We start from the raw sequence: 26,492 nt of genomic DNA, 5'->3' as shown, positions 1-26,492 counted from the left end.
GTTTGGAAACTTCACCGTGGTATCCGGCCAGCCCTTCGTAGCCAGCCTCAGTGTTTGGGTCGTAGAATTGAGTTTTTCCGGGAACAATCGTTTCCATAGCGGTGTGCATCACCACAGTACCGTTCCAGTCATATGCTCCCACTGCTCCCAGTAACACAGCCTCCTGGATGAGACAACAGACACAACTGAGCGTTCTAAGCATTATGTTTTATGCCAATCAACTTTTTCATGCAATATTAAAATAGGGAAACACAAACTAAATCCAAACACATCATGTGGGAAACTTCTGTTAAAAGACTTTTAACTTCAGGCTCATGACTGCAATTACTGCTGAAGGAAAAGTCATAGAAAGGACTGGATTAATCTAACATTAGATTCAAATATTTAATTAGGTTAAAAAAAGCCTTCCATTATTAATTATTACAGTATCAAACTCAAAATGACAGTCCAGTATAAATAACTGATTGTAAGTTGTTGTCATCAACGTTGAGAAAAAAAAAAGAAGAGAAGACAGCTGTTTTGCAGCTGTTTTGTCAAACTTTTTAAGTAAAAATTATCATTAAATTTAATCAAAAAATTAGAGTATTTTGCATCTGTTTAGTTTAAAAACACAAAAAAGCTCAAATTATTCTGTGTGATTAAGATCAACTCACTATTTTTTTTCTATCTTTTCTTTTGTAAAAATGAAAGAAATCATAGCATTTAGACTAAACTAAACACATATAATAATAATAGCACATGTCGAATATTATTTCCTTTTATTTCATCAATAGGAGTTTTCTAAAAGGAAGGGCAGGGTCACATGTTAAGTTAAGTGGCTCTTTACCGCTAATGAGCCCCAAAGTGTGACATCACCTATTTAAAGTTTAGCTATGTTTAGCTTTGTCTACTTTGGTTCAGATGAATGAGAATGATAAGAAAAGTCAGAAATAACAAGAGGAAAAAAGGAGCCTGACTGAAAAAGCTCAGTCACTGATCAATTCTAATGCATCCATTAGCACAAAAGCCTGTTAAACACATCACTCTCCCACAAACAAACAAACACAGAAAGAAGATTTTCCCGTACTTTAGAAGTGTGGGCACTGAACCCAGTCTGGGACATCTCCATCTCAAAGGAGGAAGTGTAGTTTCCCGTTGTTGCTGAGGAAAGTAAAGTAGTTTAGCTGGAACACTAAATGATAATATGTTAACGTCATTCTACTTAACACTTACTGAAATAAAATATTTTCCTTAATCTTTTTTAAAATAGTGATACCAAAAAAAAACATATTTGCTATTGTTTTATTAATTAAAAGATGCATTTATTGTTTAATCAGTGTATTTGGTCAGTAAAAGAGGCTAATTTTTAGATGTTCATTTAGGCAAAGTTATTTGCCAATCTTTAATGCACAAGCTCTAAACTGAGCATTCATAACTGTATTCTTTATGATAAACTAAAAAAACCCATGTAAATTAATTGCTAGCTTAATGAAGAACATGCTAGAGCCGCTACATCCCATCTACATAAGCCAAAGGACACTTGTTTATACTCTCAACATTAGCTACAAGAAATTCTGGGATCTGGAAAAAAAGGAAAGAAAAATTAACCCAATATTAGCTTAGCATTATCTTAGCACTAGCCCAGTATTAGCTTAACATTATCTTAGCACTATCCGAGTATTAGCTTAGCATTACCTTAGCACTAGCCCAGTATTAGCTTAGCATTAACCTAGCATTAACCTAGCATTAGTTTAGTATTAGTTTATCATTATCCTAGCATTAGCTTAACATTAGCTTAGCATTATCTTAGTATTAGCCTAGCATTAGCAATAGCTTAGCTAATTAAAAAAAAAATTCTTAAACGTTACGACCAAAATGATTAAAATAAACTTTTTACATCCAGATTCTTTGTTTATCAAATTTCTTCTAAGGCTTCTGAGACTTGTTGCTCTCTTGGTATCAACAGACAAAATGTCAGAAATATAAAATTCTTTATCAAGTCAATAATGATTGTTTCACTAATTGAACATGTGTGGTTGTTCGTTTACCCTCCAAAGCGAAGATTCTGCTTCCCAGCGTATCGACGATGTTCAGCAACGCAAACTCGTCAGAAACGTTGAAGAAGTGATCTCGTAACGGCTGACTGGAAATGGACTCGATCTCTTTGATGAATTTATGCAGTTCCTCCGCACTTTTATTTTGGCGATTATAGTCTCCCAGAACCTGAAAACAAAATGAACTCTTCATACCTATGTGAGGCAAAACCAAACAGTTATTGTCGTTGGTGTAGTTAATTCAATATTTGTACGAGGATCTGTTCAGAGTAATAATATTTTACTATGTGTACAACTACTATACAAATATAGTAAAATTAATAAGCAAATTTTAATTCAAGTAACAAATATTCCTGGATCTTAATTCAATACAAACTCAAGTAATAGAGTAGTGTTATTCAATCATGAGCCCATGTGGGGTTGCCTGGAATTTAAATGGTGTCACTTGAAATGTCTAGTAATTGATTTAAAGAAAGTTACTGGTTTATTTTTTTTTTAATTATTCTCTTCAAAATTAAAACACAAAACAGAAACTTAAACAACTGTATTCTATATTTTCACTTTCTCAAATATAAATCTAAAAAACAATATTTAAATATATAATATAATATAATATAATATAATATAATATAATAAGTAATTCTAGAAGGAAAAATACAGTCTTTGGGGTCATCAGAAATTTATGATATTAAAATGAAACCACTGTACTAGAGTAAGTTCATATTACTATTATAATAATAATTATTATTATTATAAGGCGGTAAACATAAAATAGACTTGATCAAGCACAGTTTTTTTTAAAAAAAAAAATCTTTTTTCTAAAGATTCTGACCCTTTTGATGATCTGTACTCACAGCAATGCCGAACCTCTCAATGTTGTCATCTTCACAGTCTCCAATGACCTTGTTTAAATTATAGAAGTCATGTGACTCGCCATCCGTCACAATCACCATCACTTTCTTCACTCCAGGCCGCGCGCCTCTCTCTGGCATAAAAGCCTCCTTCCTGATCAGCGGGAACATTAAAATATCCATTAACGCTCTTATCCAGCGCATTAGTCGTTAGGATATCAAGTGTTTGCAATGAATAAAAACAAGCTCAACAACACATTAATATAAACAATACTGATCTGATTATATAAAAAGCTGTGTTTACCTGCAACACTATTAAACAACTTGAAAACTCACAATGCATTAAACTTACATTTACAGATGTGAATGTGGGGCATGAGTTTTTAAAAGTGACATTTAAATACAGTCGTCTATTGAATCGGGGTCACCATTAAACTTAAAGATAATAAAAACAGTAAATAAATTACTTTTGATTATTTATCCAAGTGAGTATTTTAAAATAGTTTTTTTTCTATGTCTTATTTATTCCTAAATAGTGATTAATATTAATGAATATTCTGTGCAATAATTCCAGCAAGTAAATTTTTTTTATTCTTTTTGAACAATATGTTACGGTTTCATTCATTCTGACAACTTTTTTCAGGACTTTTTTCAGGACTTTGATCTCCTGACATGTGTCGACTGTCAACTGCCAGTCTTCTTCAGAGGCGTCTGCTGATCGCTTTGATGTTTTCTTGACTTATCTTTTTGAATAATGAAATACAAAATACAATAATTTCTTGAAAAAAGGTACTGTATCTGAATAAATGAAACCTTAACATATTATTCAAAAAGAACACAAAATGAACTTGCTGGGATTATTACGCGGAAGTCAAGAAAACATCAAAGCTTTCAGCAGACACCTCTGAAGAAAACTGGCGGTCGACAGCTGAAACATGTAAATCAAAGTAAATTTCCTCAAAAAAGTTGTCTGAATAAATGAAACCATAATATATTATTCAAAAAGAAGAGACAATGAATCTGGTGCAATTATGCCACGGAAGTCAAGAAAACATCAAAGCGATCAGCAGACGCCTTTGAAGAAGACATTGAAGTTGACAGTCGAAACATGTCAGGAGATCAAAGTAAATTTCCTCAAAAAATGTTGTCTGAATAAATTAAACCTAAACTTAATAATGAATATTAACATGATAACAAAGACTTTGACTCAAGATTAAGTTCCCAAAATATAGTTTAAATTAAGTCTATGCTTGATGGCCCTTTGGTGAGCGATTCGACTCATTGGGGGCAGATTACCATCGTGTTTAAAAGGTTTATTCTGTCCCAACTGCATAGATAAAGTATTTATATTGGTGAGTGTGAATGAATGTGGCTTCCTTTGTTGAATCAATATTTCGACTGAAATGGAACAGAAACAGAAAGTCCAACCCACACTGTCCTTTGTGTAAATTGTGGTCAGGAGTTTCAATACCTATCCATGATAAAGGGAAGCAGCATCTTGCATACTGTATACCTGGCTGTGTCGATGCCCATAAAGGTCATGGTCTTGAAGCCGGTCTGCTGTGGCAAGTCCTTCACAAAGTCCAGCAGGTCAGGAGTATTATGGAACTGGCTCAGATTAACCCGATGAGTCACACTCTCACCGTAGGAAACTATGCCCACCTGCAAAACACACACATCATATACATATATTCTATTTTTTTTACACTACATATCTGCCTTTTAGCTTGGCTGACTGACAGTCAGTTAGACAGTCTGTAGAGAATGTGTCTGGTGGGTCTTAATATGGCATAAAGTCATAGGCAGACAAACTTCAGCAGCCATGGAACATGTGACCATCCAACCACCAGACTCCACAGCAAGAGGAGTTTCCAGTGCTTCCCTGTGGAAAACTCCATGCTCTACAGGCCAAATCAATGAAACCATGACAGAATCTAACTGTTCTTCAGCGGAGCCATCCAAGACAAATGCACAGAAATACACTTTCACCCTAACTTAGCAAAGACAGTGGTTAAAAAATATCTTTAAAGTTATAAACTAATGAAGTCTTCAGTTCTTCTGACTGCTAGTACCATGTGGAAACTCAAGTCCAAATATATTTCATTATTCAGTGTGGTTTTTCCAGTCTAATGTTATATAACCAGTGTAATGCAGTCGTTCTGGTTTAACAAAGTAAAAGGATGAAGAAGATACACGAGTCATTACAGTGTCCTCATGACCAATAAGCTGCAGAGCTCACATTAACCACCAGTGAAACAATGTGTCTGGAACAGGGAAAAATGGATAAAAGGTCAAACTATTAGACAAACTATTTTCATTTTGAATCTCCTTCAGACGACAGAGCTGATAAGACTAATGTTGTTTGTAATCCCTGCAAAGTTCAACTTCACAAAACTGAAACGCACAATGCCAGCAAATCTCCCTCCCACACAAACTGTACTGGGATGCTCAAAGCCCATTTATGCTCAGTGCTTAATAGAGACAAGTACGGAACATTCAGGACATACTCTCTTTTCGTTTTATACATATTTCTTATACATAAGATTTATACATAAGTCTTAGAAAGCTGATGGATCCCAAAAGACAGGCATGAAAAATAGATTAAAAAATGTATATCAATAACTTTATGGTTACAGTTCTAAAATATGTGATTGCATTTTATTTGTAGCTAATACTATTTTTTATTTTTTTTAGATTTGAAGAAGAATAAATCAATGTCTTTACCTTTTTCAATAAAGGTTACATTATTTACCCACTTTAAGTTGAAATGTTGTTGCAATGGGGGGTTATCAGGGTGGTGTAGTGGTTAGCACATCTGCTTAAAAGGTCCAAGTCCTGGTTTAAAACCCAAGGGTGACAGTGGGGTCTTTTCTGTGTGGACTTTTTTAGGTTTACCTGCTTTTTGGCCCCTAGTGACCAATTTAGGAAGAAAAAACAAATGTAAGAAATGAACAGAAGTTAGCGTTGATGATAATTTACATACATTTATTTACAAAAATGGAACATAAATGAGCCCTCAAACAGACAATGGTGTATTTTTTGCATAGAAAAATAACAGACTATTGCAGTTGTTCAATAGTGTGAGCAACTTTTAGTTGTTATGCTGCAAATAATCATTCATGAATCATTGTATTGTTGATTTGATGTTTTTATTGTTTATTTCAAACTCTGTTTTTGTTTTTTGTATGTTTTTATTGATTTTTAAAGTCTGTTTAAGGTTGTCTTTGGCACTATTTAAAAAATGTGCAATACAAATAAATTTGCCCTGCCTTGTTAGGATTTTTAAAATGTTTTTTGAGTGTCAAATGAAAATAATATGGCTCTTAGAAATGTGTCAGTTCTATATAGATTATTGATAAAATGGGTTTTAGATGAAGACGAGTCTCAGAGTTAGACACTATGTGCTGAGCAGCAAAATGTAAGAAATATAATAAAACCCTAATTTAATACAAATTACTCCTAATCCCATGACTTAGCTCATTCAGTCAATTAAAAAAGGTTCGTGCCACTCGTAATTTTTCCCATGTCTTGGGGTTTTTCTTCACAATTAACATCTGATGATGTTATCCATGACTCACTAGTCACCAAAAAAACAAAGCGTGACAAAATTTCCAAAACCAATTTCTGTTTAATTCAGATCAGATTTGGTCACCTAGTAGTTTTATTCCATTACGTAACTCACTTGTGAGAGTTTGGGTCCAATCTCTATCGTCTCAAGGAAGCGGAGGAGAAAGTCTGTGATGCTGGACCAGGGGTAGATACTGTTGGATCCATCCAGAACCATCACAATGTCCAGCTCCTTCGCACACTCTGAAAAAGACGGCACGACTTACTGAAAGGAAACAATCAGCCTTTGGTTGTTTAAAGCAGTGTTTCTCAACCTTGGGGTGAGGACCACATTTGGGGTCGCGAAACACTGGCAGGGTGTCGCCAAATGCACTTGCAAATCCCATTTCACGACCTTTTCCACCATTTTTGGTCACTTTTAATCCATTTTATTTCAAATTAAAACAAGTAAACATCTTTAAGATGAATATATACTAAAAAGCAAATAATAAACTTAATGGATAACAGTGGATATTATTCAGATAAATAAATAAATGTTGTTATCACAGATTCATAGGACAATGGACCATCATTTTGTTGACTTTATGGATGGGCCCCAAAAACCTCTCCCCTTTATAGATGGCCCTGTCTCCCTGGTCTCTGGAATCTTTATTTTGGAGGTCGCGGAATGAAAAGTTTGAGAACCACTGTTTTAAAGCATTAACAGGAATCAACATGAGTAGAGCTTTTATACTCATTTCGACACAAATCAAAGTCTAAACTCTAAACATACACAGATCAAAGACTAGTGATTATGATAAATGGACATGTATTATATAGCGCTATATCCCTACACCAAAGCGCTTTACATATCAGCTCATTCACCAATTCACATTCACACACCAATGGGACAGAGCTGCAATGCAAGGCGCTAGTCGACCACTGGGGGCAACTTAGGGTTCAGTGTCTTGCCCTTGACCGTTAAACAAAACACAGTTTATGTTGAAATAAATGATTTGATTTGAATGTTTTTGAAGGTTATTTGATTTACATTAACCAATGACATGTTTTGACTGTCAACTGCCAGTCTTCATCATAGAAGTTCTGCCGATTGCCTTTGATGGTTCCTTTGAAGTTTCACTTGACTTCCATGTAATAGTTCCAGCGAGATTACTTTTGTTTTCTTTTTGTACAGAACGTTAAGTTAAAGTTTCATTTATTCACACAAGGTTTTTCAGGACATTGTTATCTCCCAACAACATGTTTCAAAAACTGCAAATTTACTTCTTTGTCACTATTGTTGGATAATAGGAGATTTCGATGCTCTCTTATAACTGGATTATACCATTAAGATGTCTATGAATTTATTGCTGGACAGCAAAGAAAAAGCTCCTTAACGAATGAAGAAGCAAAAATAAGGAGGAGAAATTGTCTCTGGTCTGTTTACTCTCTGTTTTTTCAGTGGCTGTTTCCTTGCAGAGGAACTGCATCCAGGCTCAGTAAACTGTCTCCTAACTTGGGCATGCAATGCAGCTGAAGGGCTGGACTGGAAGAGATACAGTGGCAGACAAGTTTACATTAGGAAGAATGCTCTAATCTCCTTCGTCACTGTCAGAGGGTGGGTCTGCTGTCGGGGTCCTGGGTGGTACATTTGTGAGTAGGAGATTAGCATCTCCTCAACAGGCCATTTGAAAGGGGGAAAAAAGCAAGTCTACGATGTGAAATGATGGGCTGCGTACCTTGTACTGCCGGTGCTACAGAGTTGAGGATCTGGAAAGACTCGCTAACATTGGCGCAGACCCCTGAGATGTACTGCTGCTGGCCGCACATGTACCCGTACTGGGGACCACAAGCCTGTGGAAACAGGACACACACATTTACAAACAAGCTAAAGCAGGAAAAAAACTCAAAGGCTGTGACTGTATTCCAGCCGCATGAGTTCAGGAAAGAGAAGTTTGTAACCATGCAGACGAAAACCCAAAGGAAAGAAAGTGAAGATTACAAAGTGCCTGGTATTAACTCGCAGGGAGAGGGAAAATACATGCCGAAGAAATAAAGCCGAAGGAACTACGAAAGCACAAATATTGAAATTGATTCCTTTGTACCAAAACATGGTAGTCACATGATGTTCACCATTTGAGAGTGGCATGGGAGCTGTGTCTCAGTTATGGGACGGATCATCAGTACTGTACCTTTGAATTGGGGGTGTTTTGGCCTTTTTAACATGAGATACTCTCATCAAAGGTGGCCAGCTACAGGGTGATCAAGCCCATAACTGTTCCCAACACTCTACTATCTGCAGCTTTGGGCAACTTCACACTCAGTCTGTTCCCTCTGATTATTTTTCCCTCGGAAGTGTCTGCTCTTTGATCTCTTCCTTTGAAATATAAATAGTCCAATTGTCTTTTACTCAGATTTCTTTACATTTATTTCCCTATTCCATTTTTTCTGCATATTTTCCTTAAACAGGGAAGCTGCAGAAAATGTACTATGGTAGATATAGATTGTTTATGTTCACTAAAAAAAGAAATTGTGTAACTATTCTTTGATGTTAATACTGTCTAAAGTGGTATGAGAATAGTCCTAACTTTTCTGAGGAGGGTTTGTGTGAAATAACAAATACAATTTGGTGCTGCGACACAAAGAAAGAATGCAGTTTTTTTAAACTGGAAAAATTTTCTTTTTGTATGTTTTAAGTATTTTATTTTAAAAAATGTACACTTCCTTCTTTTACCAGATTAGACTCAGGCTGTGTTTGAAATGACACACTCCGTACTATGCACTAGAAACTAAGTACATACTATCTACTATATACTATGGTTAGGATGAATAGGACTTTTTCCTAAGAGTTTCCTAAGATGCATTTCGAACCTACAACGACAAAAACCTAAAGCACACTGAGACTAAATATCTCCGGTGATTCGCAACCTTTGAGAGTTCTGGAAGTAGCATATCAACATGTGGTCATTTGATCCATGAAACTAGTGGAAACACATTTCATGCCTACATTTCGGAGATTTACGAAGACCCAAGACAAAACAAGAGCCCTATTTACAAAAGCTAACGGAAGAAAAGAATAGATGCTTTTGTTTTGAAAAGGGGATGTTTGATTTTTAGCTTGGAGCCGGTGTCAGGATGATTTTACGTTCAGCTCGCATTGCATCATGGGGCGGTTGAGTATGACTAGTGTGCCCACCGTGTATACTTAAAAAAGTCCCCATATAGTATACATCCATGTATTATTCACATACTCAGTCTTTTCGTACTATCTTCTGTGAACGCACTACATACACATTTTGACGTCAGACTTAGTATGAGTAGTATGCCATTTCAAACACAGCTTCAGTGCAGAAATATTGATTACAATGTGGGAGGTGCAAAAAAAACCCATGTGAAACACAAAACATCCAGATATTAAAACAATTCCCAGGACTTTACACCAGCATTGAAACCCTGGGTGTGTTGTCAACAGTTCCCATAGAGGCCAAAGATCTCCTGAACATGTATTTGCAACCCCAGCAACTATACAAAGATTAGCCCTTCTTTCTTCTTCTTCTTCTTCGTCAAGTTTGGTATTGAGTGTAAGACATGTCCTTCCTACCAGAAATCCTCCTTTGGGATTTGTCACCAGTGTGGTTCCCATGGTCATGTTCTCCTTGACTTCACGCACGTTGGGAACAGTTGTGTTTTCTGGAAGAGAAAAAAAGGAAAAAAACAAAAAAACAAGAGGGAGTTTGGATGAATAAACAGAGTGAGACAAACGAAGAGGAGCACAGAGACTGAACAGCTGGATGAATTCTTCTTTCATGTTCCCACAGGAAGAACGTTTCTTACATCCGTCTGTCCTGAAGACGTAATAACCTCTGACATGTAGTTAAATATAGTTTGTTTCATTACTTTAGCATGTTGTTGCTCCATGGGAAGTATAGCAAACATACACAACCCAAATATTTGGTCTATAAACTCTCAAGTTGTTGTAAGGGATTGGGGGGTGGTAGAGGAATCATTGGGCAATCTGAACATGTGGCAGAAATGATCATCTCCAGATTGGGAATGCTTTGGATCTACTTTGTGCGGAGTCACTTCTTCTTACAAACACATTCACAAAACATTATCATTTCACATCCAGCAATTCATGAGGTCAGTTTTCCGGCTCTGATTCGCACATCTAATACCACTTATTTTCCTTCTTTCTGGATAAAGATCCATGTTTTTATGAGCTTTCATTGTGCCCTGAGGCTCACTCAATATCCTAAAACCTCTAGTAAATCTCTGTGAGCCTCCCATCCAACCTTTGGATAAACAGATACTTTTAGTGCTCAAACACACTTAGTATTTGACACTATAGTATAAACTCCAGGGTTAAAAATAAGCTGTTTTCAGAGGCCGTCTCCTCCTATCTTCAAACCATCTGATAAAAAAATGGATCAAGATCTGGCACCTCATGATGCATCCACGTGGTTCGTATAAAGCAGCTGCAGATAAAGTTTATCTTAGTTCTCATCCAACCGATGACTATCAGATTTAAGCACATTCAGACATTCAGGGATAATTTGACATGCGGTGTCACAGAAAATTACTTTCAATTTAAGTTCAAATATTGTATGAGTAAAACACCAGCTGTTGTATTAAGTCTCATGCTCAAGCTCTCCTGTTCTGGCTGACTTAGGGCTCAAGGCGGGGCGCACCATTAGAGGAAGGACTTCATACAGACACAAGTTTTCTTTTTGTTTCAGCGATGTTTCCATGGCAGTTTTTCACAAAATCAAAGCAATATTTCTAAAAAATTAAAAAGTATAATTGCACTTTGAACAGGTCTCCTTTCGAAGGTTATTTTGGGTAAGATGAGCCTCGTAACTCTCGTGAAATCTCATCGCGTGAAACTTTGCTGCAGGAAGATGGAGGCTCAAAGATTCCTTATAACACTCTTCATTCCTTTGTTGTTTGCTGTCTAATGTGGCAGTAATAATATTTAAGTATAATGCTAAGAAAGGTCTCGGCTGTGTTGAAAATGTTATACTAACGTACTACTCATACTAAGTCTGACGTCAAAATGAGTATGTAGTGCGTTCACATTAGATTGTATTCAAAAATTGAGTATGCGAGAAATACCCGGATGTATACAATATTGGGACATTTTTGAAGTATGCACGGTGGGGACACTAACCGCCCCATGATGCATTGCGAGCAGAATGCAAAATCGTCCTGGGACCAGCTTCAAGCTAAAAATCAAACATCCCCTTTTCAAAATAAAAGCATCTCTTCTTGTCTTCCATTAGTTTTTTAACGCTTTTGTAAATAGGGCTCTTGTTTTGAGGTTAACCGCAAGTTTTATCAGTAGCACAATGGAGGTTTTCTGAAAATCTCTCAAATGTTGGAATAAAATGTATTTCTGTGAGTTTTATGGATCAAATGAGCACATGTTGATATTCTACTTGGTCACTTTCTCACTTTAAATGCTGTCAGAACTTTTAAAGGTCGAGAATCAACAGAGATATTTAGCCTCAGTGTGATTCAGATTTTTGTCGTTGTAGGAATGAAATGCACCTTGTGAAACTTGGAAGTATACTTCAGTGGAAACGGTCATCATCCTAATCATACTATATAGTAGACAGTATATACTCATTGAGTTTGTAGTGTATAGTACGGAGTGTGCCATTTCCAACACAGCCTCAGTCTTTTCTTCTGTCCACATGTACCGCGCCATGTTTTCTAGGAGAGAAGTGGTCATGTGACCAAGTATGTCACGTCCTGTGACGTGTAGTAGGGAAAAGTGTTTCCATAGCGTTTTTGCGATACATTTTGAATTGAAAAGACTCATGAAAGCGTAAAAACTTTTTAGCAATATTAGAGTGTTTTTTCTTGAAATTCTAGGTGTTTTTGATTGAGCGGTTTAGATTTTGCGCATTTCCAAAGGTAATAGAAACGCAGCTTGATAATTGGAGGAAAATTATACTTGAGAAGATTTATACGAACAGTCGAATTCCCATTATACATGACGAGTTTATGCATGAAATGTATTTTCATCAGGACAAAATGATCCAATGTCTTTTAATATCTTCAATTGTTAATAAAGCCAAAAATATTGCATGGGAATAATTGGTAAATGTGAGGCCACGTGTGTTTAAGTGATATAATTAAAACGTCAATTTAAATGGGATAGAATGGAATGTACAGTGTAAAGCCACATCATGTATGTTGACAGCCTAAGCTCTTATTTGTGGTCCCATCAGATCATGTGTAATGTCATATAGGTTCACTTTTCCAAACAAAGTATAAACAAAGTCAACCTCAAGAATAGAGTTTGTGAATACTCAACGCCCACCACTGATTCATCGAGCAGAGCCGCAGCACATTGTAACCACTGCTGTGGTTTGATGGTTCAATGGAAAAGAAATTAAAAATTACAACATGTCAACCACATCAATTTAACGTTCCTCATTATGGTTTGGTCATGAACGTAGGATGGAGACGGGCTTAGTGGGAGAAAAGAGCACAACTTCTGAAATGACTGAAGTCTCCTCGCTTGTATATCACAGAGAAAGTTGTCATCATCAGGTGACGATCCACGAGGACCTTGGACACATCAACAGTCCATTAAACAGACAGAGGAGGGAGAGAATCTGGAGTCACACATATGTTTGTAGACTGTTGGAGGAAAACCCAAAGAAGCACAGGAAGAGCAATTTCCACACCAAAAAAAAAAAGCCCCTCCAGTTTGTGGATGAGTCGTCTGTCTTTGTCTCCGAATGGTTGTTTTCTTTAATGAACTCATCAGGTTTTTAAGTCGGCAAGGGACTTAAAATGTCTCGCAACCCCTTTCACAGGTCGACTCTTTCCCTGTGACTTGAGAATCCACATGTGCACAGCTGTGCAGACCGAGCAGCTTGAGATGTGCAGCTGTAGGCATGAGTTTCTAGTTACCCTACCTCGGCCCAGCCTAATCATGGCTCTGCTAAGCTCATGACCAGAAGCTAAGTTGTGCTTATCTGTTAAATTGAGATAAATTGGAAGGACGAAGCATTAAAACTGTGTTTATCTACTGTCTTCCTGTTCGGATAGGCCCAGCTTCCTCCCAAGGAGTCTTTAATAGATATATAGTCTGCCTAAACACAGCGTAGTAGAACAGAGCTCTGGGCTGCAACCAGGACAACTTAGATGAATAAGTAAAACAGTCTCATTGAGTGAAGATTGAAGATTTTTGACTTGACTTTCGAGCTACTAAAGACATTTTTTTCATTCAGATAAAGACTTAGTGTCGGTCTCATCAATGAATTGAAGAAAAATGCATTGTGGGATGTGGAGTTCTGTAGACAGTGTTTTTCCTTCATTTTACTAAAAATAAAATAAAAACTTACTTTTGGTTTCGTCTGTAAAAACCCCAGAAACGTGTTGTGAGGTCACTTTAGTACTGTTTTTGGGGGGCAAGCAGGCAAATTCACTGTGGTAATGAAGTAAAAACACTTCAATGCATTAATTTACTGGACTACACAATTTCAACTAATTCTAACCGTTTACATTTTTATTAACAAGTAAACAATCTTTGATTTATTGATCTATGAGGCATACACTATGGAGTAATCTGATTTTTTTTTTTTATTTATTTTTTTAAATAATCTCCAGCAGCTTTAAAGTTTGTTGGTTTGGTAAACTCTTAACCAGTGGTTACCAACCTTTTTTGGATCGTGACCCATTTTGATATCAATAATTTCCTGGCGACCGTAAAGACTTTTTTAACGTGTTTGTTAGACTGTATTAAAAAATACAGAGAAGACAGGATTAGTGACAAGTTGTGCCAGGTCAGATATTTTTTAACTGCATGTTATTATTATTATTATTATTATTATTAAAAATAATAATAATAATAATAATAATAATAATAATAATAATAATAATAATAATAATAATAATAATAAATATAGAATACAGTTGTTTAAGATTGTGTTTGAAAAAGTATCTGATATATTGAAAAAATGTGTTTCTAATCAGTATTTATTTTTATTTTCAATCAATTACTAAACATTCCAGACAACCCCATTTAAATTCCAGGCGACCCCAGGGGGGGTCCCGACACCAAACTAGTGGTTCTCAACTGGTCTCACCCTGCGACCCAATTTTGCCACCATCATTACATCGTGACCCACTTTTTTTTTTTTTTTTTTTTAAGAATTGAACCAACCAAATTTTATCTTATTAATCCATTTAATCATTTTTTTAAAAACATAAATCTATATATTTGCCTGTGCAACAAGCATTTCACAACAGGCCTGTCAAAAGAAAAGTCCAACCCAACATGAGAGACATTAGGTATTTATTTATTTTTGACCAGCTGTCCGCGACCCACCCAGTAAAGGTCCACGACCCACTTTTGGGTCCCGACCCATCAGTTGAGAATCACTGCTCTAAACCAGTGGTTCTCAACTGGTCCCACCCTTGGACCCACATTTTGCCACGGATATTAAATCGCGACCTACTTTTTTTTTTATTAAAATTCGACCATCAAAGTGTAGTTTTTCAAAAATAGCTTTTGAAAACACATATAATATTTTTTCCAAAATAAATCTACATATTTTCCTGTGTAACATGCATTTCACAGAATGTCTATCAAAAAAAAGTTTCTTTCAAAATAAAATACAACATGAGAGACATTAAGCATTCACTGCTCTAAACCATCGTGTAAAACTCATTCTTCGTGTGTGTGTGTGCGTGTGCGTGTGTGTGTGCGTGTGTGTGTGTGTGTGTGTGTGTGTGTGTGTGTGTGTGTTAGTTGTTAGTGTTAAAACCAAAACCACAGTTCAGAACTCATAACAAGAAACCAAACAAGCTGCGCTCACTACGCACATGTTATTTAGTTGGTCAATACAATTAAGAGTCAAACAGGCAGAAAATCCAGTCCATAGAAATGACTTGATAAATGATGTGATGAGTTGCAGCTGGGATACACAGGTGAGGTAAATGAGGCTGATTAGCAGAGCCAGGCTATGGGAGCAGGAGCTGTGACTTTAAGGACTGTTGGATTACAACCTGTTAAAGTGATCTTTGAATTTCTGTGTGGTTTTTACATTTCATTTCAATGTTGATTCATTTAATAACTCTTTCTCGATGCGTGGGACTCAGCTTTCTCCCACCATAACACGTGTAGATGATTGTGTGTTGTTGTTGTGATTGTCCCGTAATGCATGGGGTTCTCAACCTTGGGATCAGGGCTCCATTTGGAGTCACGAGACACTGGTAGGGCTTCGCCAGAAGCCTTTGAGAAAATGTTTTGAGCAACTGGAGCCCATTTTGTCATATTTTAACCTTTTTTCTGCAACTACACCAAATTTGCCATATTTTAACCAATTTTCATTTCCATATTTTTGGTTCTTTTAATGCATTTTTGCTACATTGCTCCCATTTCTTCCACTTCTCCTTAAAATTTCAATGCCTTTTCTGCACATTTTTTCCACTTTCAAGATATTTCCGGCACTTATAAACCTTTCCCACCTAATGTTGCATATGTTGACCTATTATTGTCACTTTTAACCTCTTATGTTTCATGGTTATTTTTTGCCAATTTAACTACATTCACGATTTGTCATGACCATTATTTGTCAGTTTAAACTGATTGCTCCTATTTCTTTTTAAATTAAATGACATTACCACAACCTCCCCTCTCCCCATTTTTGCCACTTTTAAGCCAATATTGACACTTTGAACCCTATTTTACCACTTTTTCTGTCCGTTTTTTTTGGCCACTCTAATTTGCAACTTTTAACCAATTTCTGTGGTTTCCACCATTTTTGTTCACTTTTAAACCATTTCCTTTCTGATTAAAACAAGGATTTACATCTTTAAGATGACTTATACTACGATGCAAATAATAATAAAGTGGATAAGAGTGTGTATTATTCAGATAAATAAATAAATGTGGTTATCACAGATCCTATGCCTGGGTTTTGGAACGTGGACAGAGAAAGAGTGAGGTATTCTTACTGGGCAGCTCCAGTTTAGTGCATGTGTTGTTCTCCCTTCCGACGGGGCATTTGTAGACGTCACCCGTCCTTTTAGCCGGCTGCCCTGACAGCGGTGAGCCAATCAGAACCCTGTGTGCAAAGAAAGACGAAAAACAAAAGTGATGACAGAGTTGCTGGAAATCAAGCCAAAAACCACACATTTAACAATTACGATAATGAGCACAATTCACTTGTGCAAATCGAGTGTTGGATGATTCAGCGATTTAGGTCCAGAATAATTCACCGTTAAGTTGATTATTATTACACATGTACAGATCAGATTGGCTGTTTATTGGTTCGGGTAGCTATGTTATTATTAAATCGATATGAAACAGGACTGAAATAGCAGGAAATGCCACACGTCACTACGCAGCAATGAATAATACGTTGCAGCTGTTTGCAGCATGATTGTTTCTATGGATTTGTGCTGAACGTCTACGCTGTACTTGAAGCACGGCTGCGTAACACGTGCGTGTGTGAGTTTCGTAACGTGATGTCAGTCCGTCAGTGAGCTGATGCTAAAATAGAGGCGGTCATTCCTCTGAACATTCAGGGCTTATTAACATTCCTCATCTCTAATGAGCCCAGGTCATCTGCAGTGAGATGCAGTGGAACAACACTCGCTCCAATCAGCTGTCAGCGGCTCTGTGAGAAACATGGAGATCATTTAGAACACAAACGTAAACAGAAGACGGATAGATTGAGAGTTCTGATCAGAGTACTGATATATCCTACTCTAGTAGAAGTACTGTTACTTGATTGAAATTGTACTCAAGTCCAAGTGTAAGTAAGTTCAATTAAATTAAATAGTACTCAAAGTAAAAGTTACTAGTTACTTTCATCCGCCATGTTTATATTTGGTAATAAATCTGTCCACGGTTCTCTTGCATACAGTAAATATCTCATGTATAAACTTAAAAAGGAAAGAGACCAAATCTTGCACAATTAGAACTTCATTTTTTTTCTCTCACAAAGGCATCTGTATAAAAATAAGTAAAAGTTTGTCAAAAGGTACAATTTAAAAAAAAAAAAATGAATAAAAAATAACACCAATAAATTAAATTTTTTTAAACTATTTTTTTCTGTTTTGAGTAATACTGATTAGCTATACTATTAGTGAATATGATTGTTTGTATAATAATATATGACAGCAAAAACAAACACAACAACAAAAATACACAAAATGACTCCAAAAATCATGCAAATTTAGAGGAAAATATACATAAGGACAACAATTACATACAAAATGACAAGTATACACAAAAATAACTGAAAAACGTAGTTTTTTTTTTTTTTTAAGCCCAAAAAATATTTATACAATTAAACAAATTGATTACAAAAAACACCAAAATACAACACATTAAAAAACAACAAATATAACAAATTTACACAAAATTACAAAAAGTCAAGAGATTTACACAAAATGGTAGAAAAATATTCAAAATGTTTCCAAGAACACACACTACAACAAAAAGGACAGAAAAATACACAAAACAATGACAAAAACTATTTGTTCTTTCCTGTATTAATGCTCAGATGATTATTGTTCATTATTTTAAATCTGGCCATCAGAACAGACAATCTCGGTAATAAATTGTATTATTAGTTGTATTTAAAAAAACAGAATGTAATGTAAACTGAGAGGTTTCAGTGTTTGTGGATCAAATCAATGGTCTATTAAAAATATAGACGTCAATCTTCTATAATAAATTATCAGGCTCTAAGTATAGCTACATTTATGAACTCTAAAACTGAGAAAATAACCAGCATTTAATGCTGTTTTTTTGCACAGTGCATTACGATTAATCTGATTGGTCGACTATGATGTGATGCATTTGATTGTTGTCTGGTCATTTCATTTTTTGGAGTTTCACAATGTCCAATGAAACAAAAAAATTATAGTTTACTCAGTGACTGTTGTTGGGTTTAGAAATTCAACAAATTACTTTACTACTTTTAAAAACGTACTAAAGTACAAGTAAAATGACTGATTTAGAAATATACTCAAACATAAAAGCCTGTACACCAACTAATTTTTGCCACAGAGTGATAAAAGCTAAAAATAACTCAAATAAACTTAATCGTAAACAATACATAAGTTCATTATCATAATAATGTAATAACTGTGTCTTAAGTCACAGTTTTTAGATTAATGTTCAAGGTGAACTTGAAATACTCTTTAGGGCTGAGATCCTGCAGACTTCTTTTGATGTTATCTGCTCCAACCGTCATAAATGAAATGTAGGATGATAACTCAACAATCTATATCTTAGTTTTCCATATTTGATTTGGACCTTTTACTCATGAAATTCTCTCTAAAATGATAAGTCGAGTTTAGGAGTGAACAGTTGGATGAAGAACTACCAACTCTGACATTTTTATCACGTCTATTTCATCACTGTTAAAAAGTCATGATGAGGATGAGGGTGGAGGCCCAGTGGAGACGTCAGTACCACATCCGTCACCTTAGTAACAGCAATCATGGCTTCATGTTACATTGCTATCAGATGGAAGTGTTATCATTGAAATGATATCCCACGTGGAACACTTAAAGCAGATTTGGATATAAAGGGGCCCAGGGGCCATATGCAGTCCTCAGTCTAATCTTATGCAGCCCCGCCCCCAACGAAAGTAAATGCATAAGTTGACCCTAAAAACACAGAAAATGACATAAAACACCAAAAGTAAACAAAATGACTCCAAAAAGCTTACAAATTTAGAGAAAAATATGCAAAAAGACAACAATTATTCACAAATATATATATATATATATATATATACATAATTATACAAATTATAACAGAAACATTAACAAAACAATAACAATATAATGACTTCAAAATAACAGAAAAATGTACAAAACATCAACAAATGTACACAGAAATGACAGCAAAAATCATACAAATTTAGAGGAAAATACACATAAGGACAACAATTATATACAAAGTGACAAGTATACAGAAAAATAATTTTTTTAAGCCCAAAAAATATTTACACATTTAAACAAATTGATAACAAAAAACACAAAAAGACAACAAATATAACAAATTTAAACAAAATTACAAAAAGTCAAGAAATTCACACAAAATGGTAGAAAAATATTCAAAATGTTTCCAAGAACACACACTACAACAAAAATGACAGAAAAATACACAAAACAACAACAAAAACACTTAAATGTCTTTGTTCTTTCCTGTATTAATGCTCATATGAATATTGTTCATTATTTTAAATGTGGCCCTCAGATCAGACAATCACATATTTGCGGCCCCAGCTGTGATAAAAGTCGGCCATCTATGACTTAAAGGTAAATGTCTCATCAGTAATTTGGGCCTTTTGGTCTATCAGTGGCTCTCACGTGCACTTTCCTCAGTCAGAACATCTTATCTTCCTGTTAAAAGTGTTATCGTTCCAACCTGTTTGATGGATGCTCTTCTCTGAACGAGGACACAACAGTCATGGCTGTGCTTTTCAGAGAGGATTGAAAACTTTCAGACACAGCTGGCTCCACTGATTAGCAGTAACAGAATTACATTAGTGTAACCGATCTCACATGAGCCTGATATAATCATCACTGCAGAGCAGCACCAGGTACAGCCACCATGTGGGGAGAGGCCACGTGCAGCCCTGCAACAGGTCGGAGACAAACATGCTGTGACTGAAGAGAAAGCTATCACTGCCACTCTAACAGGGCTTTAAAATTGTGTTTCCAGACTAGTTAAGCGCAAAGACACGGGTGCTTGGTTTTAATGTATTTACAGCCTGAGTAAGTGGATACTGCAGCAGGCGGTTTATGGTGAACAACGACGTAGTAAAGACTAAGATCCTTATTAAAGCAGCAGCTGCTGGGATCCCCAAAAGGACAATAAAGGGGAAAATGTTTTTTTTTTTTTTTTTTTTTAAATATAAACTGATTAAATAATTGGTTTTTGGTTAAACTGGGTCCAATGGGGCTGAAGAGTTTAAACCTGATTGAAAGAAGTAAAAATCAATGTATATGCAACAAGAATCAAACCCTTTAGGGCTGTGATATCGCATAAAAACATAGAAGCCTACAGAAAAATACACAAAAGACGACAAAAATACACAAAAGACTACAAAAATACGCAAAATAACTCAAAGAACACCCAAAAAAAAACTACACAAAATAACTCCAAAAAGACACACAAAACAACAAGAAAAACACAAAAGAATTCTGAAAAAACACAAAAAACTACAACAAACACACCAAATGAGGAATAATATACAAAGCAACAACTGAAACACACACAAGGACTGCAAAAATACACAAAAAACAACAAAAATACACAAAATAACTCCAAAAACACATAAAACAACAACAAAAAACACACAATTTCTAAAAACCAACAAACACTCAAAATGAGGAATAATATATAAAGCAACAACTGAAAAACACACAAGGACTATTTTAAAAACTGTCATGATTTTTGATAACGTGGCCCACGGATCAGACAATCACGTTTTTGTGGCCCTTGCTAGAATAAAAGTTGTCGATCTCTGCTCTACAACTTTGGCTTCCACTATTTTCTCAAGAAAAACTTTGGGATTTAAACAAAACAGGTCTATAATGTGTTTGTCAAACATTTGTCTATAAAAACACCCACTTTGGTGACCTATAGAATAACACTGTATAGCCGTTGTTGTCCCACAATAATATTTCTGGTAACCCGCTGACCAAAGTGCACGATCATGTTTCCATCCCAAACATTCCCATGGTCAAAAACACCCAATGCCCTTGTTTTTGGGTTTGAACTGCTCGCTGTTACTCTACACAACAATGATGCAACCTGTCCTGCTGTGCTGTAGTCCCAGTTTTCTCCAACAAAAACAAAATCACTAACATTGCACACACTGCTTCTGAAATACGGCATTCTTCCACAGTCTGAATGACAGAGTTACAGTATATCCTCATAGGCCTGCTTAATACACTATGATTTTAGTTTTCCATTTTTTTAAATTTCTATTCATTTACGTTTAAACACTTTCAAACTATCTATCTATGTGACAACAATGGATTCATTGCATTATAAAAGCATTAATCCCAAAATGTCTCTGGACATATGGAAACAGGACTGGGTTCCATTTGTATCACATTAATGCAACAAAATACATATTCAGAGAAGAATTTACAAACAGCACCCATGAGATACAGAGGAAATGTTGCAGAGCTAAAGGTTGACAAATGGGTACCATGAGGTAACTTTAGCTCCTACACATAGCGCTACAATCGACACCCACCATTTTCCCTCGCTGTTCTCAAACTGTTGGACGGTGTAGCCGAACATGTCCTCCAGAGGGCCGCTGAAGGACAAACCGTTCTTCTGGTCGACGTTGAAGGACAAAACGCATGTCAGCGGCACTGCAGAGGAGAGAAAAGATCAAACATGTAAAACGTTAAACAAATAAGAAACGATATTTCTGAACGCAATCAACACCCGTGGAACATATTTCTACAACCTCGAGATAATCAATCTCAATCAATCAATCAATCTTTATTTGTATAGCGCCAAATCATAACCAATGGTATCTCAAGGCACTTTACAGTAGAGCAGTCTTAAGGACGGACTCTTCATTTTATGGATACACACATATGCATATATACGTATATACACATACATATGTATCCCACACCCAACATGAATTCATCATGGCGGCAAGGAAAACCTTCTGTTAAGCAGCAGGAACCTTGTGTGGATCCCATTCCTATGATGAACAGCCATCCACGTTATGCTGTGTTGGGTGTGTGCCGAGGAGAGGGTGGAGACAGAGTTGTTGAGACTCTGTAACTCCACACTGTGGATCCCACGGACCTGCAAGACAAAAGCCAGAAGGAGAACAGGAGCAAACACACAAGGGAAGAAGCAGACATAGAGGGAGTGTTTGAGAGAGGAATGGGACCCTCTCCGGTCCCTCTCTAGCCTAAATGACCTCTCTCTTAACGCCCTCTCCAACCTCTCTCCAACCGAGCATGCCAGAAGACCCCCCCCCCCCCCCCCCCCCCCCCCGGCAGTCTATGCCTATTGCATCTTAATTATGAGCTATGAGCTGGTTCCTAACTAAAAGCTTTACCAAAGAGGAATGTTTTGAGCCTAACCTTAAAGGTAGAGAGGGTGTCTGCCCCCCGAACCGTGGTTGGTAGATGGTTCCAGAGAAGTGGGGCCTGATAACTGAAAGCTCTTCCTCCTATACTACTTTTAGAGACAAATGGAACAACGAGTAGTCCAGCATTTTGAGAGCGTAGTGTTCTAAACGGTTATTTCATGTCATTTAACAAATAGCCCACACACTCCGGTCTCAAAAAATTCTGAAATTTTTAATTGTTCCGTGATTTTTGTTTGATTGGATGTGCGGATAGACCAACATGGATTTTTTGGGGCCCATTTTTTCCATCAGCTTTAGTCGATGACAGATACGGACTGCCGATTTTCTTGAACCGATACTACTTTGGCTCCCTCAATTTACATCATAATACACAATGATGATAAAAAATGGTACGAGTGTCAATTAAAAAAAAAAAAAAAAAAAAAAAAACATTTATTGAAATTAACAAAGGTGAGGTAGAACGACAACAAATACAAAATATTTAACAAATATTAAAAACAGGTGATGTAGAACAAGTAAAATATATTTCTGCTCTCTATAAATAATGCAAATCGGCGAACGCAGCAGCCCGCATTGGCCGATGCCGATACGCGTAAAAAATGCAAAAATCGGCCAATGATATCGGCCGATGTATAGGTGTACCACTAATTGAATGAATACTTTTTGAGTAAAGACCAATTCAGTGAGGAAGGTATGTGTAGATTTTTCTCTCAAAACAGTGAAAAACAATAAATGATTATAAGACACAGAGGTAATTAAGCTACTATGACCTCATGATTTTCAATATCCGCAAGCGGTGAAATAACCCAAAGTTGGGGTCAAAAGTCAAAATGAAGAAGTCGCATCAATAAAAAATGTTTTATATCCCAAAAAAGAGTAACCTTTATATTATAAAATATAACAGAGATCAGGTTTTTTCTTACAGTCCCACATGTAGTTATTATGGGTCAATTAAAATAGTTAAAAAAAGTATCTTTTCAGATTTCTAGAGACTGTCACCCAAGAACCAATGCAGATATGTGACAAATCAGTCTATGTACATAGCTCAAAGCTGATCAAATTACAGGGAGCTGAGACTTATGCTAAGTTATTAACTAAAGACCCAAACATGTTCCAGACCCAAACCCCAAAAAACTTTTTTCCTTATTCTGAGAGAGTGGGTGGAGCCGTATTACTACACCAAATTTAAGTGTCCGATGTGAAGTAGTTCCTGAGATATTGGAAGCTGAAAATGGAAGAAAAATAAGGACGCACAAAAATTGTCCATATCTCAAACGGTATTAATATGTGCAAACTAAAAATGTACAGTGTGTCTATTGATTTTTTAAGGAACAATTGGTAAAAATTTCTGAATCTTTTGAGACCGAAGCACGAGGGATGTCGTGAAGATTTGTTGAAATGACATGACATGACCCTAAATGTAAGAAATGCAACAAAAAATGGGAATGCAAATCAAACCATGCTGTTTCTTTCAAACATATTTATGTCAAAGTTAACCAAAATAAATACAATTAATATGAGATCACTTTTCTTAGACTTGAATTTCTATTCTCTCAGACAACTGTCAGGGAGGTACAGTGTATCTGCTCATGGTAAAATATTGTCTTCCTGTAGTTCCAGCTCTTTGGTTCGGCTTAATTCTAATGTTTATCAAAGCTATCAAAGCTTGTCCTTCTTCCTTTTTATCCACAACAAAGTATTGTTCTTAATTGTTATGCATTTACTAAATGCAGAGTTTTTGTTGGTTTTATTGAATAAAAAATAAAGTTAAAATTGCAATGTGGCAGCAACACTGCAAACTGTATCTCATAAACACACAGTCTTTTCTGGAGGAATTTGAGAGATCAGTGTGAAGCACTTTGGTCAAAGTTCAGTCTGACCTGCAGCACAATGGCTTCCTCTCTGCACTCTAACACTGAGCTGAATATATCACAGAGGCTCTATATAAATCCATCCACGTCTCATTGTGCCTGTGCCACAATGACACTCTTTATATCTACTGCAATATGAAATTCCTCCAGTGTGATTTATTAAATTTTCCCTGATTGTGAGAGAGTGCAGAGGAGTAAAGAGACGACTAAAAACAGAGCATTCAAACATGAAGCACATGCTTTGACTTTCAAATTAAAAGTAGCTATTTGTCCTTTGATTGGTCTGACTTTTAGGATTTACCATAATAGTCTAGACTGAAGTCCTTAGGGGCCGTTAAGCAATTGAGTTTACACTTTGATGATTATAGGAAGATATTTCGGGCAAAGGAAACAAGTAAACATTATAAGATCAAGGTAAGACACTTCTAAAATATTTAGAAACTAAATATTTTCATTTTGGGTTATGTAAAGGTTCTGGGCTGTTGCTAAAAAATAGTTACTTGTGTGTTACTGATTTTCTATCTTTATTTGTAAGCCTTTGATGTACAGGTAATTCAGCGGTCATTCTATGGCATTTCAACAATTTTTCAGGACATCCCATGCTCAAATTCTAAAATTTTTATCAATTGTTCTTTAATAATTCAATTGGCACACTGTACATTTTTAGTTTAATCGGATTAATATTTTTTGAGATATGGCCAATTTAGTGATTATTTTCTTCCATTTTCAGATTACATCCATCCATCCATCCATCCATCTTCTGGAAGGCGTGTCGGTGGGATTGAGGAGGTCTTCGAAGTATTCCCCCCACCGATCCACAACGTCTCGAGTCGAGGTCAGCAGCGCACCATCCGCACCATACATAGTGTTGACGGTGCACTGCTTCCCCCTCCTGAGACGGGTATGCTAACGGCAGTTCGGCATGTCAAAATCGCTGCTTCCAACTGTGCATCCAAAACGTGTCCTTTACGCTTTAGCTGGTGTTGCTCACAGAACCTCCTCACGGACATTTCAGAGGATTTAGAAACTCCTAAGTGTTGCAGAGCTAAAGATATCGCGGAATGTGTAGCGCTTCACTTCCGGGTCACGTACTTTGGCAAATCGGTAACGGAGAAAACGAATAAAGCTGTTTGTTTTTCATTTTCTGTACCGAAGCAAAAGAGCTTGAATTTGAAAAACAAGGTGTTTTTCGTTTTTTCATTTTGGTTTTGGAAACAAATGAAAAAGTATTTTTTTCATTTTTCATGTTTTTGTTACATAATGAAAAATGAATGAACGAATGATATATGGATTCATATGTCTGAGCTCCCTGTAATTTGATCAGCTTTGAGCTATGTACATAGACTGTTCACATCAATAATGATTAGTCACGTATATGCATTGGTTCTTCGGTGACAGTCTCTTAAAATCTGAAAAAACGCTTTTTTTTCTCCTATTCCTATTGACCCATGACTGCATGTGGTAATGTAAGAAAAACAAATCCGATCTCTGTTTTAATTTATAGTATAAAAGTTACTCTTTCTTGGCATATAAAACAAATTCTCTTTATGCAAGTTATTTTGGACCCCGTTTTTGGGAATATCTCTGTGTCTTTTAATCATTTATTGTTTGAATTTTCCATGCCATTTGTGAAATGACTGAAACGAATGGTGAAGTATTGTCATTTTGAAACGCATTACACAATAAAGTGAATAAAGGATTGATCCTAAGCTGCTGCAGCTGAGTAAACCACCTCGTTCAGAAAAGAAATCATCTACAATTACTGCAATAACATTTACACAATTATACAAGGCCAACCTTTGGAAATGAACCGAGGACCTGCTTGCAATAATTTAAAATGGCTAACAATATGTTCAACAGGATGTACCTTTCTCACAGCGCAATAACCCAGTGACACTAATGGGCATCGATGTTGGATGAAACACAAGGCTCTCCTGGGCCTCAAATATTTAAAACTAAACTGTGCTATTAAAATCTCAAACTGCTGTATGTGCAGCTATAATTACTGTATACGCACTGAGAAGGACGTGCTTTGTAGATCAAAGACAGTGAAGGAAAAACAAACAGGGGTCA

General features: G+C 36.1%; 1 protein-coding gene across 2 annotated transcripts in view; it reads right to left on the bottom strand.

The window, feature by feature from the left end:
• itga1 (integrin, alpha 1) overlaps window positions 1-26,492 on the bottom strand; it is a 100,971-nt gene that overhangs the window by 18,110 nt on the left and 56,369 nt on the right. For both annotated transcript variants that reach the window (XM_028462551.1, XM_028462550.1), the window contains exons 2-11: window positions 21,685-21,805; window positions 16,406-16,515; window positions 10,032-10,120; window positions 8,170-8,284; window positions 6,567-6,694; window positions 4,398-4,546; window positions 2,888-3,038; window positions 2,028-2,202; window positions 1,067-1,140; window positions 16-163 (exon numbers count right to left, since the gene is read on the bottom strand). In XM_028462551.1, the coding sequence (XP_028318352.1) occupies window positions 16-163; window positions 1,067-1,140; window positions 2,028-2,202; window positions 2,888-3,038; window positions 4,398-4,546; window positions 6,567-6,694; window positions 8,170-8,284; window positions 10,032-10,120; window positions 16,406-16,515; window positions 21,685-21,731 (1,186 nt within the window). In that variant the 5' untranslated portion in view covers window positions 21,732-21,805. The remainder of the gene's footprint in view (window positions 1-15; window positions 164-1,066; window positions 1,141-2,027; window positions 2,203-2,887; window positions 3,039-4,397; window positions 4,547-6,566; window positions 6,695-8,169; window positions 8,285-10,031; window positions 10,121-16,405; window positions 16,516-21,684; window positions 21,806-26,492) is intronic.

The sequence above is a fragment of the Gouania willdenowi genome, chromosome 12 (assembly GCF_900634775.1).
Source record: "Gouania willdenowi chromosome 12, fGouWil2.1, whole genome shotgun sequence".
NCBI classification, from domain to species: Eukaryota; Metazoa; Chordata; class Actinopteri; order Blenniiformes; family Gobiesocidae; genus Gouania; species Gouania willdenowi.
This window is presented reverse-complemented; position numbering and strand designations above follow the sequence as displayed.